This window comes from Symphalangus syndactylus, chromosome 8 (genome assembly GCF_028878055.3).
Source record: "Symphalangus syndactylus isolate Jambi chromosome 8, NHGRI_mSymSyn1-v2.1_pri, whole genome shotgun sequence".
Lineage (NCBI taxonomy): Eukaryota > Metazoa > Chordata > Mammalia > Primates > Hylobatidae > Symphalangus > Symphalangus syndactylus.
The window spans coordinates 95,505,148-95,526,164 of record NC_072430.2 but is presented as its reverse complement, the minus strand read 5'-3'; the positions used below and the strand labels follow the sequence as shown (position 1 = coordinate 95,526,164).

At 38.5% G+C, this 21,017-nt stretch overlaps 1 protein-coding gene and 1 non-coding gene across 8 annotated transcripts in view; both read right to left on the bottom strand.

The window, feature by feature from the left end:
• Positions 1 to 21,017, bottom strand: part of MYO1B (myosin IB) — a 186,327-nt gene that overhangs the window by 44,544 nt on the left and 120,766 nt on the right. For all 7 annotated transcript variants that reach the window (XM_063644835.1, XM_055290064.2, XM_055290066.2 and 4 more), the window contains exons 8-13: positions 19,931 to 20,029; positions 18,308 to 18,411; positions 16,799 to 16,946; positions 16,412 to 16,530; positions 11,034 to 11,120; positions 10,365 to 10,430 (exon numbers count right to left, since the gene is read on the bottom strand). In XM_063644835.1, the coding sequence (XP_063500905.1) occupies positions 10,365 to 10,430; positions 11,034 to 11,120; positions 16,412 to 16,530; positions 16,799 to 16,946; positions 18,308 to 18,411; positions 19,931 to 20,029 (623 nt within the window). The remainder of the gene's footprint in view (positions 1 to 10,364; positions 10,431 to 11,033; positions 11,121 to 16,411; positions 16,531 to 16,798; positions 16,947 to 18,307; positions 18,412 to 19,930; positions 20,030 to 21,017) is intronic.
• On the bottom strand, positions 9,614 to 9,721 carry LOC129488949 (U6 spliceosomal RNA). Its single transcript, XR_008659786.1, has one exon. It is a non-coding gene; the product is annotated as a U6 spliceosomal RNA (small nuclear RNA).

Genomic DNA, 21,017 nt, shown 5'->3' with positions numbered 1-21,017 from the left:
ATACTTTTGACAAATATAGTCAGATACAAAGGGCATTCCTCAGTCCTCATTTTCACACAAATTTTTTAAAACCCTGTGCTCAAATTCACAGAGCTAACAACTTCAATTAGAAACTGAAGTTGGTCTAGTATAGATGCCTTATTATTATTATACTCAGCATAAAGGCATTCCATATATCAGAAAGTCTCAATTGCTTTGCTAAAGAATGTCCCTATATGATGCAACTATAAATAAAACCTGTAAGTAAAAGTAAAACATTAATAACTTATAAGAGCAGATCTTTGATGTTTTTTTAGACAACAGTCTCATGGAGCAAATCTGTTATCTGGCTGGCAAGTCTGTGCCCATGGAGCTATTTCAACCCAATTATGCTAAATCATCAAACAGCAAATAATGAGAAGGAAAGGAAAGCACTGGTGTCCTCAGACACACTGTGTAGCTATGAACAGCTCAAAGTACACTTCTAAAACAGGACTATGAAATACACGCAAGCAGATTAGAAACCAGAGGCAAAGCTTCACAATTACAAAGCAATTTAAGGATTAAGTTACAACTAAATTAAATTTGCCCATAACCTTTAAAAATTCCTGTATGGATTCTGTATTTTATATCCACATGGTTATTCAACAACCACTTACTGCAAAACTCACACGGCTAGAGAAGCTATTAACACAAGAGCATGCAACAGACCAGCACTGCAAACAGGTCATACTTACTGCATTCTGGTGCAAAAAGGGACAAATTACACAAAATGCAGTCAGTTCTTAATTAGCAATAAACTTCTAAAAGTGAGCATGTATTGATAGTTATTCATGGTTACAAATGAGGGCTTTTACCATTCAGGCTGTATTTTTGATCAGTGTAAAACTCTGGATCAAGACCCATATCCAGTCAATTCGAAAGACAGGACCACAATACCTTCCTGTGGTGTCTGAACTGTGGTTTGCTAGGGGAGAGTTCTTCAGGATAAAAATGGTTTGACTGAAATAATGATACATCATATAACTTGCCTGAAGCTTTAAGGCTTCAAAATCCAATGCTCCTAATTATAAACTATCAGGAAAAAGAAAACATGCCATCCAGGCTATCACCAATAATTCTGTATGACAAATGCTCCTTCTAACAACCCCACAATATCACCCCTTACCCCAAAATCTTTCTTCAGTTGAATCTCTCCCACTGTAGGTTCCCACACTGCCCCAATCCCGCTCGAAGCAGCCCTGAGAAGCATCGCCCATTATCTCTCCATACCATCCCCCAAAATTTTCGCCGTCCCAACACTTTACCACTATTTTGTTTTATTTTTCTTATCAATATAAGAAGACAGGAATGTCAAGCCTCTGAGCCCAAGCTAAGCCATCATATCCCCAGTGACCAGCACATATGTATCCAGATGGCCTGAAGCAACTGAAGATCCACAAAAAAAGTGAAAATAGCCTTAACTGATGACATTCCACCACTGTGATTTATTTCTGCCCCAACCTAACTGATCAATGTACTTTGTAATCTTCCCCACCCTTAGGAAGGTTCTTTATAATCTCCCCCACCCTTAAGAAGGTTCTTTGTAATTCTCCCCACCCTTGAGAATGTACTTTGTGAGATCTGCCCCCTGCCCCCAAAACATTGCTCTTAACTCCACCGCCTGTCCCAAAACCTATAAGAACTAATGATAATCCCACCACCCTTTGCTGACTCTCTTTTCAGACTCAGCCTGCCTGTACCCAGGTGAAATAAACAGCCATGTTGTTCAAAAAAAAAAAAAAAAAGAAAAGAAAGAAAACATGCATGACATGTATCCAAGGTCTACATCCACCCAAAGAGTCAGGGGCAGCGGTGGTTGGTGGATCACCAAAAAGTGAAGAGATCCATCACGATCCAAAAGTAACTCCCCTTTCCCACCCCAGTGACACATCCCTGTGTAGTACTGTGCTGAGGCTCCTTTTCAAAAACCAATAAGGAGAGAGTATTCTCCTGGAGATGCCCTAGTAACAAAAACTTGACTGTCCGAACTTACTCTACTGCTAAAAAAACACCACCACCCCCCAAAAAAAACCCAAACAAAAATAGAATAGCACAATCACCGATGTAGAAATTAACTTACTTCCCCACAGAAATCAGCATCTATTGCAAACACACCTCCAAAGTCTCCAAAACATGTCATGGGCCACCTAGATGATTGTTACTGCTCAAAGTGAAGGCTAAAGACACATACCTCTCTTGTGATCTAAGCTGAAGTTGATGGCATTGTTCAAATGTGGAGGAAAATGGGACGTCACATATGATTAAAAACTTTCAAAAATTTAAGGAATAATCAATAATCTGCAGAAAATTAAGGAATAGCCTGGTAGCAGTTCACAGAACTCCAACCTGTATAGGTCTAACACATTTTTCCATTAATACAAATATTAAATTAATACCTGGTTTTCAACTTGGGACCCCTCTCCTTCATAAAATAGCTAAACTGAGACTAGAAACCACCAGATGAATAGGAAGGCCCCAAAGCAACTTTATATTTGGAGACTTTTTTGGTTTGTCAAGAACTGTGTGAATAACCAGCAATCCCTAAGCCAGACCCTCTCCCACGTGTCAGGCTCATGAATCAAAGTCTCCAGAAGAGGAAGTGGGCAGGAACTTGCCCCAGGAATGACTCATCTCCTCTCTCTAGTTTTCCACCCATGCTCCAAGCATGCAATTTTTCTCTACTGTCTTACCCACATTTATCCCTGAAGACTAAGGAATAAAACTAAAACTTAGAAACATCTTCAAACAAGTACCTTCTGGGCTTTCTATTACATAACCTCCCTAAATGAAGCTGAGGCTGCTTTAGAGAACAAAGGCAAACAGCAAGGTGTCTGTTGTCTGCTATTTCACACTATAGTTACCAACTATAGATTGGGATAGTGAGCACTTACTATGTTTAGAAGTATATAATATAACCAAATTTTAAATGCTAGGGCTTCTTTTAAGAATTCTAGACTTTGAGTCCATCCTTTCAACATCAAAACAAACAAACAACAAAAAAACAAAACCCAGAAAATCTTATTCCCAGTCGAGTCATAACTACTTTATACTCACAAGTATCAATCATAAACTCTCCAAAATAAATTATTTAAGATGTATCGGGCCGGGCGCGGTGGCTCACGCTTGTAATCCCAGCACTTTGGGAGGCCGAGGCGGGTGGATCACGAGGTCAGGAGATCGAGACCACAGTGAAACCCCGTCTCTACTAAAAATACAAAAAAAATTAGCCGGGCGTGGTGGCGGGCGCCTGTAGTCCCAGCTACTCGGAGAGGCTGAGGCAGGAGAATGGCGTGAACCCGGGAGGCGGAGCTTGCAGTGAGCCGAGATCGGGCCACTGCACTCCAGCCTGGGTGTTAGAGCAAGACTCCATCTCAAAAAAAAAAAAAAAAAAAAAAAAGATGTATCAAAAATACTGGCCCCTTTGTATATTCTCCTTAGCAACAAAGGAGGCTGATGATATTTTATACTCTTTAAGGAAGACAGATATTTTTAAAACTCTTAGGCTCTTTAAAAACAATAAATATTGAAAGGAAGACAGTAAATAGAAGTGGCAGCTCTGTCCCTCTGTATTTGGGACAGAGAAATGGGAAGGAGTCTGTAGGTGAATATAATGTATTTGAAACAGTGAGCAGTCCAAACACAAAGACCATGACTTATGTTAATTACATATTAGTGTTTCTTATAGTTCAGCACTTTCATTTGAGGTCAAATTTTGAATATAACATGCTGGCTTGGGGGTTTCTATATTTTTACATACAGTAAAGTCTCCTGCATAATAAATGAGTCAATACATTTATATAAAAGTTATAGGATTTTGAGTGCATATCACTATTTTAGGGAAGTCGGGCTATATTATTGCTGTAAAATATGCTGATGGTCCTTGCAAAGATTTATTTGGTGTTAAAGCCTTTGACAGCTTCTGATTACTTCGCTGTTCCTATAGAAAAATATAATGCACTTAACCACGGTCCATTTTTAAATATCACAGCATCAAGAAACAGGCTCCAAAACAAGAATTGCTTTTTTTAGAATGTAAACTTAAAAAATCCTCAAAATATATGAGAAAACCATTTAATATGAAAGTCTCCTTTTTAGACATTTACAAAATTGAATGAATGACTAGCTAAAGGTTTAGAAAATTTCCCTTAACATTTTTTCTTCCAGGTATATACTAAAATACAGCAAATTTTAAGAAAAACAATGTTATCGTGCTCTTCTTAAATATTTTAAAATAGGCTTTCACCTGAAAACTTTTTATACCTGGAAGAAATACACACATATTATTACACAGAACAGAAGTCCAACTTCACAAAGGAAGAAAATTATAATCCAAATATTCCAATTATTCCACACATTTAAGTTTGAATTTTTTTTTTTTTTTTGATACAGAGTCTCGCTCTGTTGCCCAGGCTGGAGTGCAGTGGTATGATCTCAGCTCACTGCAACCTCCGTCTCCCGGGTTCAAGTGATTCTCCTGCCTCAGCCTCCCAAGTAGCTGGAACTACAGGAGTGTGCCACTATGCCCGGCTAATTTTTGTGTTTTTAGTAGAGACGGGGTTTCACCATGTTGGTCAGGCTGGTCTTGAACTCCTGACCTTGTGATCCGCCTGCCTTGGCCTCCCAAAGTGTTGGGATTATAGGAGTGAGCCACTGTGCCAAGTTTGGACATTCTTATAACTGAAAAGATGGTCTGTGATTTCTGAGAAATATTTACAGCATATCCATAAAAGATACATTGTAAGACTTTGATTCATGAGACTAACACATGGGGAGGGGTGCCTGGCTCTGGGATTCAGGGATTGCTGGCTATTCACACAGTTCGATTTATCTATCTATCTATCTATCTATCTATCTATCTATCTTTTACAAATCATAGCAGTTGTCATCTTTTTTTTGTTTTTAAATCTACTTTAAATTGTTTCCTTCCTCTTCAATTATAAGCTTTCTAGCATAAGGACCAAATGAAGGCAAGAAACTAGAGTAGAAGGTGCTGACTATAGCCAGAATTTCTTTTAAAAATGATTTAGAAAACAAATCCTATAATCATGAGGTGACCCTACCAGGCTATAATGACTCTTACCCAAGTATTAGATTTTTTTATTTGAAATAATCATTGCATCTAGCCTATTACACTCTTACCATATATGGGTCACTTTCAGTGAGATTTATGAGGGCAAGATAAATAAGGAGTCCATAACTGAAAGTAATTAGCACTTTGCCTGTGTTAAACTAGCTCCACTGTATGAAAGGTGAAATAATCAGCTACTACTGCCTGCTTTGGTCTACAGAACACTAATGACCAATCAGATTTTCCTAGTAAAATATCTGCCAGTTTTAATGCCTGTCAGATAAGCATGTAGAAAACGAGCTGAAATCAATGTAGATTGTTCAACTTACTTTTTAACTTAATATCTTTTTCCAAAAAAGAATAGCAGTTCTTTTATGGATATGCTATAAATATTTCTCAGAAATCACAGACCATCTTTTCAGTTATAAGAATGTCCAAACATAAATGTGTGGAATTGGAGTATTTGCATTATAATTTTCTTCCTTTGGGAAGTTGGTCTTCTGTTCTACCAGGATGTACAGCTAGATTTTTCTTCCTCTATGCATTTTAGTTCACTTCACCTTATTTTTGGTATCATTGTTCCACTGATCCAAACTGATCCAAACTGACATTGGATCACATGTGGCCAGCCAGGCAGCACTTCCAGCTGGTACTGGAATGTTTTGCAGTCAAATCCATGTGTCATTAACCCATGGTTTAATGCATCAGTTTCCCTCTTCCGTTTAGAGACAGACCACAGGGAATGAAAGGTTTCCACCAGCTCAGCTAAAAAAGGCATTTTCATGGGAACTGCAGGGCCATGGGACAATTAGATGCATTTTTTAAAAAAAGTCTCGCCCTTTACTGTACAGTTTTTAAAGAGATGCCCAGGGTATTCTAAAAGGCAGAACTCTTAATTCCTACAGTCAACTGAAGAACAACAGAACAAAGAAAAAAAATAATGTTATTTATACTCCAGCAGTTTCTTTTAACTTGGGTGGAAAATATCACAGAAATTTTCATTTTTGCCTTGATGTGGATCTGAATACTTCTTCCATACTCTGACCCCTTGTACTTCAACTTGCAGTACTTTTAAGTTCTTAATTTTCTTGGTTTCCTAACACTCTGAGCTTCCTGATGTCTCCATGTGTTCTAACATTGCTGAGAATCCAGGAAAATATAGGCTGGCATCTGGGAATGTATGTGAATAATTTATTAAAATAAGAAAAAAACTTCTGTACCTCTGTATTAAAAAGCCAGGTAAAAGTACCTAAAAATCCCCAACCAAATCTCTAATCTAACCTCCCCACAAATAAATTTATTTTTAAAAAGTTATTAAAAATCAAAACTGAAGATTAATCTGAGAAGGCTTAGAAAGGAAAATAGAGGGAACAATTAAATATAATGAATCTTGATTCTCTCAAGGAACCGGGGGGAAAAAAGAAAAAGTATTTACTGCATGGAGAAGGAAAGTTAACTTTTTATAATTTGATGGCCATTATAAGATTTGCTACAGACATATAACTGATTGGACTTGGCATTGGTTGAAAGTTCTGTTTAAACGGAGTAAAAACCGCCTCCCGGGTTCAAGCGATTTTCCTGCCTCAGCCTCCCAAGTAGCTGGGACTATAGGAGCAAGCCACCGCGCCCAGCTAATTTTTATTATTTTAAGTAGAGACAGGGTTTCACCATGTTTGCCAGGATGATCTCAATCTCCTGACCTTGTGATCTGCCCGCGTTAGCCTCCCAAAGTGCTGGGATAACAGGTGTGAGCCACCATGCCCAGATGAACAGTAGGTGAGGCCCAATGTTTTACAAGGGTGTTTCATACAGTGGCCAAGCAGCATGAACAGCATATGTTTGGAATCTGCAGTTTACTCCAGAGATTACTGTCTAACAGACCATTTGGTCTCAACATTGAGCGCACACTGCAATCACCTCAGAGCTTTAAAAATATTGCTGCTGCAGCCCCATCTCCAGAGATTTTGACATAATTGCTCTGGGTACAGCCTAGACATCTGAATTTGCAAAAGCTCCCCAGGTGATGCCAATGCACAGCTGTTTGAGAACCACTGAAATAGAGTAATCCTCTGAAGAAAGGAAGAATATTTAGAAATGTAACACAGCAGCCAGGCGGGCACAGTGGCTCATGCCTGTAATCCCTGCACTTTGGGAGGCTGAGGTGGGTGGATCATGAAGTCAAAAGATCGAGACCATCTTGGCCAACATGGTGAAACCCTGTCTCTACTAAAAATACAAAAATTAGCTGGGCATGGTGCTGCAGGAAAATCACTTGAACCCTGGAGGCAGAGGTTGTAGTGAGCTGAGATCGCACCACTGCACTCCAGCCTGGGGACACAGTGAGACTCTGTCACAAAAAAAAAAAAAAAAAAAGGGGAAATATAACGCAGACATTTTCATAAACTGAAGTCTCTAGTTGAAACAGTGTTGCTGGGTGTGGTGGCTCACGCCTGTAATCCCAGCACTTTGGGAGGCCAAGGCAGGCAGATCACGAGGTTGAGAGATCGAGACCATGCTGGCCAACATGGTGAAACCCCATCTCTACTAAAAATACAAAAAAAAATTAGCCGGGCATGGTGGCAGGCGCCTGTAATCCCGCTACGTGGGAGGCTGAGGCAGGAGAATTGCTTGAACCTGGGAGGCAGAGGTTGCGGTGAGCCGAGATCACGCCATTGCACTCCAGCCTGGGCAAAAAGAGTGAAACTCTGTCTCAAAAAAAAAAAAAAAAAAGAAAACAGTGTTGAGAAAAATGATGGTATAACTTGCAGAAGGAGGGCACATTCAGCAAGACAGGTATGGAGAGAAACTTGAATCAACCAGAAGTGAAAAATATTCTTGGATTGCTGAAGGGTATAGGGTATTTCACCCAGCATCAAGTTAAAGGATGTTTACATAGGAACATCTGACTTCTGTTCTGATTAGGTCTGTAGCAAACAAACTTTTAAAACATAATATAGTTTCCTGATCAGACGTTCCTACCTGATAGGATGCATCCTCTGGCAGCCACAGACTCTCAGTCTTAGGGCCAAGACTCTAAGCTCCATGCAGACAAGGAATATCTTAGTTATGTTTACTACTGGTATCTGGTAACTCAATAAACACTTGAGAAATGACTCGAATTGTTTATGAGTTATAACTCAGTTTCCTTTGAGTGTTATAATGTTTCTTTTCCCATGGATAATTAGATCTTAGGACCTACTGGAAGTCAAAGTTAACTAGATATCCCATCATAACCTCATTATCCTATTTTTTAAACTTTCCATGTGTTGTGATATGATATTAAGCCCTTGCCCATTGGCTTAAGATCAATAATCCTTTTCTAGCAAAATTAAAACAAAATCAGTTTCTTTGACTTTAGAAATGTCACTGAATGTATCTTCTTAATCTAACTTTCTAGTGAAATCTCTGCTTACCATCTCCCTTGCTCATGAAACCATTTAAATCTAGATTAGCACAGCAATGTGCTAGGTAATAAGTCTTTTTCCCTGCCAACTGTAAAGAATGACTTTGGCATTCTGCCCATTTAGTGACAGTAACTTGAGGTCTTGCTAGAAAGAAATTAATTTCGGCAGTGATTTCTGTGTGTACTCAAGCATTTCTCCTAACTCAGAAACCTCAAATTCTTCCCTTTCTACCAAGGAATTGGTAGCTTTCCTTTGTAGATTCTGCTAAATGGGCAACAATACAAGCAGATGCTGTGTTGAAGACCTCTGTTCTGGGGACCCCATGGGGAAGCCACCAGCACACACACTTCCATCTAGGAAGGCACCCAGTGCTGGCCAGGAGCTTGGAGTGATGACAAGGGTGGAGAAATAGGGGAGTCACAGACTTACCACATTTATTTTTTTCTTACTTCCAGATACTGGGGAACCTGTTACTTTGGGAAGAAGGGTGAGGAAGTGCCCCTGGTCTCAATCTTAGTAAGAAAGAAAAGCAATAAATGAAAATATTAAAAGGGCCTGGAGTTTAGGTCCTGAGTCTGCCACTAAGTAGCTGTATAACCCTGGGGAGTTAGTTGACCTGAGGAGCTTTACCTTCTCATCTGTAAAATGGGATTCATACTAATAACAGCTACATCATGAGGCTGTTTTGAAAAGTAAATCAGACCATACACACACCACTTACCACAGTGCTTACATACAGTCAGCCCTCAATTAGTACTACCATTAGCTATTAAATATAGAATATGATTGAGGGAAAATATACTAAGAAAAAGGCATTTGCTAGCAAGGTCTGGTTTAGGTGAAAGGAATGATCTGATGTTTTTTTCTGAGATTCTGTGACCCTAATTTTTTAGAACATGTAAATTCTTTGGGAACATTCTGGGCAGAGCCTGCTTCCTTAAAGAAATTCACAAATCTTACTTGTGGGGGAGAATTAAGAAAGGAGGAGCCCGATCTACTTCTTATTTCCCTGAACCAAACTAAAATACCACTCCTAAAAGTGAGAATAAATGTTTTAATAGATCCTTAAAACTCCTTCTAAATGTCAAAGTTAGCATGGGGGCAAAAAGGAAATTCTAACATAAGTACATAACGTTTATTTTATTTTCCAAATTACTTTTTTCAGGGGCCATGCTCATCTTCTCTATATCATTCTAATTTTAGGTATATGTGTTGCTTAACCAAGCACAAATGGTTTAAATATTTGATCTGTAACAAGCATAGAATCATTTAAAAAAATTCACCATGAGCTTCAGCAGAAATTATTTCAACCTCTGCAGCAGAATTCATTATCATAAGATCACAGTAATGAGACTCAACAAATCACCTAGTCCAAACCCTCTTTCTCTGAGTCTCACAGATGAAATGACCAGCCCTGGCAAGGCCAGAACTTATGTCCAGCCCTCCTGTGGCTTTCTTTATGGCACCAACCTGCCACACTTTCTAAACAACACACAAATTGCCACAGACATACTCATGTAGCTTCTTGGAAGCCTCACAGTTAGAAATGTAAATATGCAATTTCAAAAGTCAGGTACTAATACAAGTTCTTTTTAAGCAGTACTGTCTCCAAAATGCTGGCTCTCAGCATACACACACCACACACACACACACACACACACACAGGCACACATGCAGGAATACACAACCAAATTTTGTTACATCTACACGAAGATTTGTTGGTACATTCAAAGTGATAGTGTGTTACATCTACACAAGGATTATTTGTAGATTCAAAGTTACAGTTACTTATAATGTCTACATAATACAGGATTTAATTTCCAACCATTCCACTTTACTAAAGACACTACAAAAAAAATTTTAAATCTTACCTCGAAAATCTCAAAGCCATAAATGTCCAAAACACCCATGACCTTCTTTCTCACTTTTGTTTGTGCCTTAAAAAAGTTTCAAATTAAAGGGTTAATTAAGGCATGAAATATAACACTACAAGCATCCAAGGAACATAGATATATATTACAAGTTAATTATGTTTCTTAAGTAAGAAAATAACTGTAATTTAGTTGTTTTTTAAAAAATTTATGAGATGGGGCATTGGTATAGAACTCTTAGAAATTTTAATAATAGGTGATATATTTAAAGAAGGCATTAGTGGTGCCTTTCAAAATCACCTAATCCAACACCCTCATTTTAATAATGATTAGATTATGACCTAGTGAAGTAAAGTGACCTTTTCAGCGAAGTGTGTACCACTACTTAGCAGGTGAGCCAGGCCAGAACCTGGGATGCCAACTCCCAGAGTAACTCCACAAAGACCATCAGACTATTCACCAGTCAGAAGCAACACACATGGCAAAACAAAATAAACAAAATCCCTGACAAATTTCAATCTTATACATGGTAAAGATTCCTCTTTTTAAGGAATAATCTTTATAAGTGGTAATCAATTATTTGATTATAAATTTAAACTTTCTTCAACTTAATGTTTATACTGTGAATACCATTTATTACAACTGATTTTGCTCATAGAAATTCAGTACCTTAATGCTTTCATTGATTCGATTTACCAACCATGAAAACAACCTGCTGTAGAGGTTTTTAGCCAGAGCATCACGGGCATAATAAGCCTATTAAAAAACAAACAAACAAAACTTAACACCCACAATTCCACAATGCTTACTTTTAATAAAATCATAAAGATACTTTTAAAAAATACTTAAAGCTCTTTTATTTCACATTTATTTGCAGAACCAGTTTTATCGTATCATAAACAATCAAGCCTTTAAGAGAATTAGGCAAATTGTTTATACACAGTTACACTTTTTCACAAACCAGGAAACTAATTTTAAATACTGCAAAAACTTTCATCACAAAGATATTTATTTCAATGTTATGGAGCAGAGAAAAATCAGATGCAATTTAGACGTCCAACAATAGGGGGTAGTAAGAGAAACACGCACTGAGAGTAATGTTACATAGTCATCAGAGAGTGATGGTTATGAAAATCAGGTAATGAAATGGAAATGCTCGTGTAATGCGAAAATTAAACAACTGTCTACTTAATATGATAACAACTATTTTTTAAAACCCTTATACACAGAAATGGAAATTCAAAGGAGATATCTTAAAATGGCTTTGACTGATGGATTTTTGACTGTAAATTTTTTTTCTTCACTCATTCTATTTTTAAATTTTTTTGGAGACTGAATCTCACTCTGTTGCCCAGGCTGGAGTGCAGTAGCACAATCTCAGCTCGCTGCAACCTCTGCCTCTTGGGTTCAAGGGATTTTCGTGCCTCAGCCTCCCAAGTAACTGGGACTAGAGGTGTGTACCACCACGCCCGGCTAATTTTTGTATTTTTTGTAGAGACAGGGTTTTGCCTTGTTAGCCAGACTGGTCTCAAACTCCTGGCCTCAGGTGATCCACCCACCTCAGCCTCCCAAAGTGCTGGGATTAGAGAGGCATGAGCCACCATGCCTGGCCACACTAATCACTTGAATATTTAAAAAAAACTTCCACAATGAGTTCTTTTAAGTTATAGAATGAACATAAATCCCTTCTTACATGCTTATCTACTTGTAAAGCTATTCAGAACTACTTGACAAAGAGGCGGAAGACATATGCGTCTCTATGACTCTCAGAATCCAAAGGCTGAAGAAAGTCAGGTTTGGACAGAAGAATCTAAACACCCTTAAATGTACCGAGTTCCCAGAGCATACAGTAGGTAAGTACTAATGAGATGTTTAATACCAGCATCCTGGGGAGGCCTGGGGGTTGGGTGTCAGCAGCCTAACAAGGAACTGGCCTTGGGAGACAAAAAGCTTGAGGTTTTGTTGCTATTTTCAACATGCTGGCCGTATGTGTGTATTTTGCCGCTTGTAAGTAAAAATTGGGGTACTATTGTTAAAATTAACCAGTACATTTTTATTTTACAAAGAGCACAACTTGTTAGATTATGTGGGAATACTTTCTCTACATTTCTTCCTAAACAAAATGTAACAACTTTAATAACAGATTCACTTCCCTGGCAACATAACACAGCTGAAGATAACACCTTTTCCCTTCATCTGACATTTCCATGCTAATCCCAAACCTCCCTTCCTACTCCAGTTAGGGTTAGAGAATATACCTAAGAGTTGGCAACAAACAAACAAACAAACAAACAAAGGGAGGGAATGCTTCCATAGTAGAAAATGCATGTCAAATGCTAAAACAGAGAAATCAAAATATAATTTAGATGGATCTTTCCCCAATACCCTTTCTTCTAGTTTTCACTTTCTTAAAATAGGTAATTTAAGTGCTTAGAATAATGCCTAGCACACAGTTAGTCTATAGATGTACCTATATTGATTTCTGAAGTATCCTTTTCGTCTACTACTACCTCGTGAGCCTATATAATTTCCAAATCCTTTCCTTTTTCTTCTTATAAATTCAAGTTATCTCAAAACACCACATAATTTCAAAACACCATGTATTTGTAAATGAGCCCTTTTTCATCTTAATGTCGTCCAGCTTTTTTAGTTATATGCTGTCTACTTTCAACAAGCCACTATTTCAATAAGCAACTGAACTAACAGTGACAATTTATTCTGATAAATTGCTTTATATTTTTTAAAGTGTATTCACAGCCAATATTAATCTTCTTTGGTTCCTTCAACAATATTCCAGGGGTCTCAAACTCAAATGCTTCCAGGGACTGTGTGATAGAAATGAACAGGAAATGATGGCTCTCTCTGTCGGGGTTAGAGGATGCATTTCAGGCTAAAGGCACTCAAATTCAAAATTTAAAGAGCGAACAAAACCAAAGAAAATACTACCCTTTAGTCAACTAAAAATATTGAGCTTTACTTGGCCCTAGGAGCTGCCAATTTGCCACCTGGCTCCCAATGTGCCACCCCTGACTTCCTGAGCCTGATTCATGCCACCAAATCTCCACAACAGTATCCTATAAAGCAGTAAGGGAAGGAATGTCTATTCCCACTTAAGGACCACTAATATAGGGTATAGAAACGAGGGAAGACTCAAAGTGAGCTAATTCACCATCTCGGTTTCAAAGCACACTATGAAAAGACCATGCACTTCTGTAGCTGCATGAAACTCACAGAGGAAAAGCCCAGGTGGAATGTGCTGCAGACATGGCCAGTAACAGGCATGGTCCAGGATGGCAAGTGACAAGCAAGGTGGAGACTCAGAGATGCACAGACATGGGGCCCACCCTCCAGGAGCTCAGAGTGGAGATGAGATCAAACTAACACAGAGGAAACAAGCAGAGGACAGGTGCCAAACTGCAAAGAAAAGGGGGTTCTGATAGGGGTGGGGAGTGTCTCAGGAGGCCTATTTGATCAAAGAAGTCTCCTAGAATGGGGCACAATCAGGTAGAGCATTTCGATGGGCAGAAGGAATGAGCATGACATGGTGGGTGATGGGCAGGTCGGAGCAGAGGCAGTACATAACAGAGAACTAGCAAGGAATAAACTGAGATAAGCTGTGTGGGATCAGATTTCAGAGGACATCAGAAGCCAAGTAAAGAGTATGTAGGAGAAGCTGAAAAACTCTTGTCTTGAGTTTCTATTATTTCAGTATTAGTCCTCCTATCTAGAGAAAGGTCTAAATGCCTTGGGAAAAGGAGGCATGGGGCAATAACGATGATGCTGGGGCCCAGGAATTGAAGCTATGAGGAAAGGCTAATAAAACAAATCACTTCTCACAGCAATCAAAACCTCCCAGGCAACAGATCAGTAGAACCAGATACTCTGAATACTACATTAAAAATAAAAAAAAAAAAAACCGGTTGACTAAGGAGCCGAATAGCTGAGGATCTCTAGCCAAATTCTTTTATGCCAAAGGTTAAGAAAATGTGGAAAGTTTTCTTCATGATGTAAGGTGACTAAAATAAGCTTATAAAGTCAGAGGCACCTGGGCCTGGTTCCCATACAGGATGATTAAAAAAGCAAGAGTAAAACACACAATTTTAAAAGGACCCAAAACATACATATTCCTAAAAGGCCTTCTTAAATAATACAGGCTTTTTCATGGCTTCCTTACAGACTTAACAACTCCCACTCTGGCTATTGAAAATGTCCAAACTCAGTGGCTCTCAAAATGTGATCCTGCACCAGCAGCAGCAGCAGCAGCAGTATCATCTTTGAATTGATTAGAAATGCAAATTCCTCTGTCCTACCCCAGACCCACTGAATCAAACACTGGGGGTGAGGTCTGCAAACCGTGTTTAGTCAGTCAGTCCACCAGGTGATTTTGATGCACGTTCAAGTTTAAGAACTACTGTTGCAGATTTGCCACTCTAACTGCAGACTTCACCTTTCCAGCCACATTGCTCTGAATCCTCTTCACGTATCTACAGCTGTAGCCAAGCTTGATCAATCCTTTTTCTGATATGTATCCCAAATCTGGCTGTTCTCAATGTTTTCTTTTTGATATGCCCTTTCAGCCATACTTTACACATCTAAATCCTTCGGTCGTCTCCATGGGGTCTTCCCTAATCTCTTACTTCCCTACTCAGGGCCTATGTGTGGGCTTGTGCTGTACAGGCTCTCAGCAGCATTTTCTTGATTAAGTAAGTTACTCCGAATCTGACTGTGAATTAGTGAGGATGACTTGGACAGATATGAAAGCAGAAGCAGTAATTTAGGAGGAAGGACAGGCAATGGCTATAGCTAGGAAAGGATTGCTACAAACCAAATTTCCATATATATAAAGTTATGGTATTTGCCACAGCCAAAATAACTCACTTAAAATAAGATATCAATGTTGAAAGCTAAGGACACAAAGGCATTCTTGGATTATAACAGGAAAGGCTGGTTCAGCAACAGAGAACAAGCCTAGCTCCACCCTACTATTTATGGAGGCTTTATGGACAGTTATAAGGAGGATGAGACAACAAGAATACAGTTGGACAAAGTGGGCCTGAGTGGAAGTCCTAAGTTAGTAATTTAATTCTAGCCTGAGTCATTGACTAGTGGTAAAATGTGTAAGCCATAGCACAAAGGGTTTTAGTGAAAGGGGCTGCAGAAGCTGCCTGGGTATATATGCATGTATACAGGCATGCAACCATCCAAACACCCACCCACTTAACTTGAAGCAAAAGGAGAGAAGGCAGCAGCTCAGATTTGTGTCTTAGAAAGACTAAAGACTTCACTGGCCCCAATATCAAGGGTAGAGGGGGTTCAAGAAGTAAGGCAGGGAGGCCAATTTGGCCACTTGACCACAAAACTGGCTTATCCCGCTGTCTTCTCCAAATCAGTAAATGACAACTCCATGTTTCCAGTTGCTTGGGCCAAAAACATTAAATCACCCTTGACTGTTCTCTTTCTCTTAAACCAGCTAGCACCAGCAAGTCCTATAGACTCTACCCTCTAATAATATCCACAATGTGACCACTTCTCACTGACTCCACTGCGACTACCTGGTTCAAGCCACCACCATCTCTGGGTTAGTGCACATCTCCTCGAAGGTCCCTCGCTTTCACTCCTTTTTCCCCGACCCTCTGCTCTCCACAACACGGCCAGAGCGACCCTTTCAAATACAAGGCAGTCATGACACTGTTCTGCTCAAAACCCTCCAGTCATTTCCCACCTCACTTCGAGTCTCCTTCCCTGCCCCAGGGAGCTCCCTTACTCTGCTCTACTGTTGCTCTCAGTTCACGGATCATACCACGGGCTAGTTTGCTACAGCACTTATTCTTATGTCTACTGATTATTATCTAATTCCCTCTACCAGAATTTTAAGCTCCATGAGGGCAGGGATCCTGATCTGTTTAGTTTACTGCTCTGTTCCCAATGCCTAGAACATAGTACAATGATTGAGATAACAGCCTATAAACTAAAATCTTTGTTTATACTTCTATGAAAATAGCACAGACTTTTAAGAAACTTTCTTCTGTACATTATGTTTCACCCACCTGAGCCACATTCAGTGTAGTTGAAACTTTCTCCTGTTTGGCCTCAACTGTTCGGAAACTGAATGCTCGTTCTAGAACTGATTGATCAATGCCAGTCAATTCACAAATTTCTTTTAACTCTGTGGGAAGGCGGGGGACGGACACAAAAAGTGACTGTACACATGCTGCTAATAATAATTTTGAAGGCTTAGGATGTTCTTTCTAAATCATAATCAAACAGATCAGTATAAAATGTATATATCAAAAAACAGAGCTTAGCCACAGTTCTATTTCTGCTCAGTTTCATTCTCAAACCAATGCAAAGCAAAAATTTTACTTTCACCATTAAAAACTGGGGAGAAGTTCAAAGCAAGTTTCCTAAACAAAGTTGATTCTCCATGGATGTACCATTTTTATCTTTGATTTTGCTTTCATCTAGACCATTCACTCGAGATTCGGGCTTGAACTCAATGTTCCCCAGTTTCAACACCGCTGCCACCACCGCCAAGACAGACTCAGCTTCATGATCCATAAAGCCCACAATCTGCATGGCATTCTGGGAAGAGAAAAAAAAAGCAGTTATTTTTTTTCCTGTAGTTATTTTGTTTTCTTTTTTAATGAATCATATTACAGATTTATTTCCGGGGAAAAAAACCCACAAAAGACAAAGCTATATCTTCAGTGGTTTCCAACTGTGATTCAAGGAACCCTGGGGGTACCTCTGGTGCTGTGGCGGGGGTTGTGGGGCAAGTAAAGAGGAAGACAGAAGAAACAGGAGGCTGGGAGCAGAGCCTTGGGTCCCTACTTCCACTTCAACCACAGCAGCTCAGTTTCTATGTATGTTTTTTTTACACTGAGGTTTTGCTACTAGAAACAAAACCAGCTTGCACAACTCCATACAAAGAAAAGCTCCTCACTCATTTTACATATCAGAAAAACTGTGGTTTGCAAAGGTGAAGAGCCCAGCCCAAGATACTGGGTAACAGGAGGCATCTGTTCATTCATAAATTTTTATGGCGTGCTAATTATGTGCCAGGCAAAGTGGTTCTAAAACCAGTCTTGGACTCAAGGTTTAAACAAAATCATGTCCAGGGATCAACAGACTATTGCTTCCATACGAAGATGTTTATACAGTTTTTTAAAATGACATACTCTAAGAGATACTTCCTTTTTGAGAACAGCTGGCTTTTTAAAAATGACTAGGCTACATAGCAATCGGAGTAATGTAAGTTTTTGTTATTGTTGTCAAACATATACAAAAGTAGAGAGAGCAGGGAAAGAATCCGCATGTCCTTTCACTCACCCTCAACAATTAAGAGATGCCAATTTTGTTTTATCTATAATTCATCCTACTCTCCCCTTTCCCCATCACCACAGCTATCTCATTTGCAAGTAAATCCCAGTTACCATATCATGTCAAGTGTATCATACATTAAGACAGAAAACACAGTATAGTGTTATTTAAAATCATCTTTTCTAACGAATGTGGAATGCTAATCGCTCTGGTTTATATATGAGTTTCTAAGACTGTATAAAAACAAGATTTTTTTCTGTCTCAAAAATAGTTTTGATTTAACATGATCCAAGGGCAGTTGGAAATTAACTTTTGCCATAAAAACATTTGGAATTTAAAAACAACCTTAAAGGAGTCAAACCCCAGGATAATGGAATAAGAAAGCTCCTTATGATAAATGGTAAAATCGCATGCTCTAATAAAAGCATGACCTTCACAATCTTGTGTGATTTTTGAGCTAGTAAAAAAATCAAAGTAACAAAAATAATAAAAAATTCTTGTATAATTCTAAAACCTTAGGGAGAACGAGCTACGCTTTAAAGAAAACTCAGAATTGTTACCAGCTCCCGCTGAGCAATGCAGTGGTATGCAATTTAAAGCTTGATGAAAGTACTACATCTTACCCGCACGGTTCTAAAATTTGCTGCATCATCCACTCCATTCACTTTGGCCGAATCCAGACTCAGGTAGTTATACCTGCTGAAATCCCTCTCAAGCTTAAGTTTATCTATTGAATCAAAGACACAAGTTGTTAAGTTGCTTCAATAAATCCAATCTTTAATATCTCATTCCCTTTGATATCTTGTTCACATCGTAAAATGGCTTTTATATTAAGTATTGAATCAAAAGAACAAAAATTCTACCCATATATCAGTAACAGCATATTCTTAAAATGACTTTTATCATTGTGATAGCACAAACTCTGTTAAAACAGAGTTTACTTATCTAGATAAGTCTCTTTCCAGAGTTTTTATAATAAACATACCTTCAATGTATTATTTCATTATAATATATGAGGTCTGCCTGGTGATTCAATGTATTATTTCATTATAACATATGTGGTCTGCCTGGTGATTCCCTCACCATTGGATATTTGGGTTTTCTCTAGTTTATAATGATAAATATAGAGCAGTGATAAATGTCTTCATACCACTTGCTTTTTGGATTCATCTGAATTATTTTGTTGGAATATAGTCCAAAAAGTGGTGTGACTGGATGGCAGGCTCTGATTATAAGAGGTCCTCGCTTTGAAGTAACACCCACAGCTCTACGGAGATGAGTATACCACAAGCTCCAAGCAGATCAGTGACAACTCTGCTAGCTTGATCCTTAATAACTTTTGCTAATATATGTAGATACTTATACATATATTATACTATATGCAGTATATGTATATATACTATATATCTACATATATAATAATATAGTAGATACTTCAGGGCTGTTTTAATCTGCATTTGTTGATTATTAGTGAAGATGACTTTTCCTAAGTGGTGTTGACTTTTTATAGCTCTTCTTCTTTGAACTATTTGTTCACTACTTTTCATCATTAACTTTTGGCTATTAGATAGTATCTTTGTGGAATTATGTTAATTCTCTAAAATTCCAAAGATCAGATTTTTATCTCTTGTATCAACTGCAAAATGTCTTCCCCACTATTTTTAAATATTCACCTAGCAATTTCTTTTTACAGAATTGTACTCATTTAATTAGAACCCTGATAATTTTCTCTCCCCAAATAGAAAAATTATATTCTTCCATTTTATTTTTTAAATGTATGATTAGTCCCTCCCCTAATAATCAGCTTTGGCCAAGTCCAGACTGAGGTAGTTATAGCTGCTGAAATCCCACTTGAGTTGACTGAATCATCTGCACAGTCCTCAACACATCGGAGACGTATGGCACAGTATCTGGTGAGGTACAAGAATATTACACAAACCCTGGGGTGTGGTAGAAGCAAACACACCATGTTCTTCACTTCAACTAGAACCATGAAAAATTCTTAAGAAGGAAGGGGCGAAGCATATGGAGTATGTTTTAAAGAGAATGCTTCAGAAAGTGCTGTGACACTGAAAATTAAAACACAGAAACAATTTAGGCACAGTGCTCATGCCTGTAATCCTAGCACTCTGGAGGCCAAGGCAGGAGAATCGCTTGAGTTCAGGAATTAGAGACCTGCCTGGGCAACACAGTGAGACTCCCAGCTCCAAAAACAACAACAACAACACATAGAAATAGAGACTTACTGAGGAGCTCTTCAGAGGCACCAGAGAGCAGCTGATAGAACACATGGAAGTTTCGTTCACCTCTTGGCTGTTTAACAACCCGAGATTTCTCTAAAAGATCTAAAGAGAAGAGTTAAATCATAGTATGGCATTTGTTCCACTTTCAAATCCACCATGCTTTTTTTCCTTCTCACTTTCCTTTTCACTTTCTATTCTGCATTAATTAAATGAAATAATAAAGGAAGCTATATTTTCAGTTCTACCTTCAGGAAGAAGCACAACTCTAATGAAAATCACCAAATTACACAGGTCACGTTCTTTTTAAATAATGAATATATAAATAAGTTACATTCAAAACGCTGATTAACGATAATATCATTTTTATACTAATAAATGCTCTTGGTTTTTTATGATGACATTAAATTCCTGAAAATGTGACATTACAAATGTAAGCAATGAAATACAGCCATTCAATTATGAGTCTACCCAGTAATTACAATAAAAAATTAGTTAACACTTTGAGATCTTATTATGTGCTAAGTGCTTTACAGATAGTATCTCATGAATCCTCCCAACCATTTTATAAGGTATCATTCTACAGCTGAAAACACAGATAGTCCAGGAGTTTACATAACTCAGTTGGCAACTTGTGGAACTAGGATTTGAAATCAGGACTCCTGCACCCACATGCCCCGCTACCTGGGAGAAGCAACATAGAGTTTGTGGATATCTTGAAGTCTTAGAGAAAGATGGTTCTCATTGAATGGAATTTGGTGTTATTTGATATTATATTTTCATTGACCCCAGATAATTTTTCAACCCATAAATCTGAGGTCTTCCCAAATTTTCAAATGGGGAAGGAGGAAAGAAGGGAGGGATGAAGAGGGTATTTTTGCCTAGAGCCCTGCTTATCACTGAGTAGTGATACAAAAGGCTGTGGGCAAAGGCAAACTTCAACTATAAAATTCCAAATTAGTAATGTCATTATTGAGCACTAATTCTAGAGAACACACACATTTCACGTGCCCCCAATCAGGCTGCAATCTAAAACATCACGATAATGCTTGGTAAGGGAGAGAATGATGTGCCATTCAACCTAGGAACGATC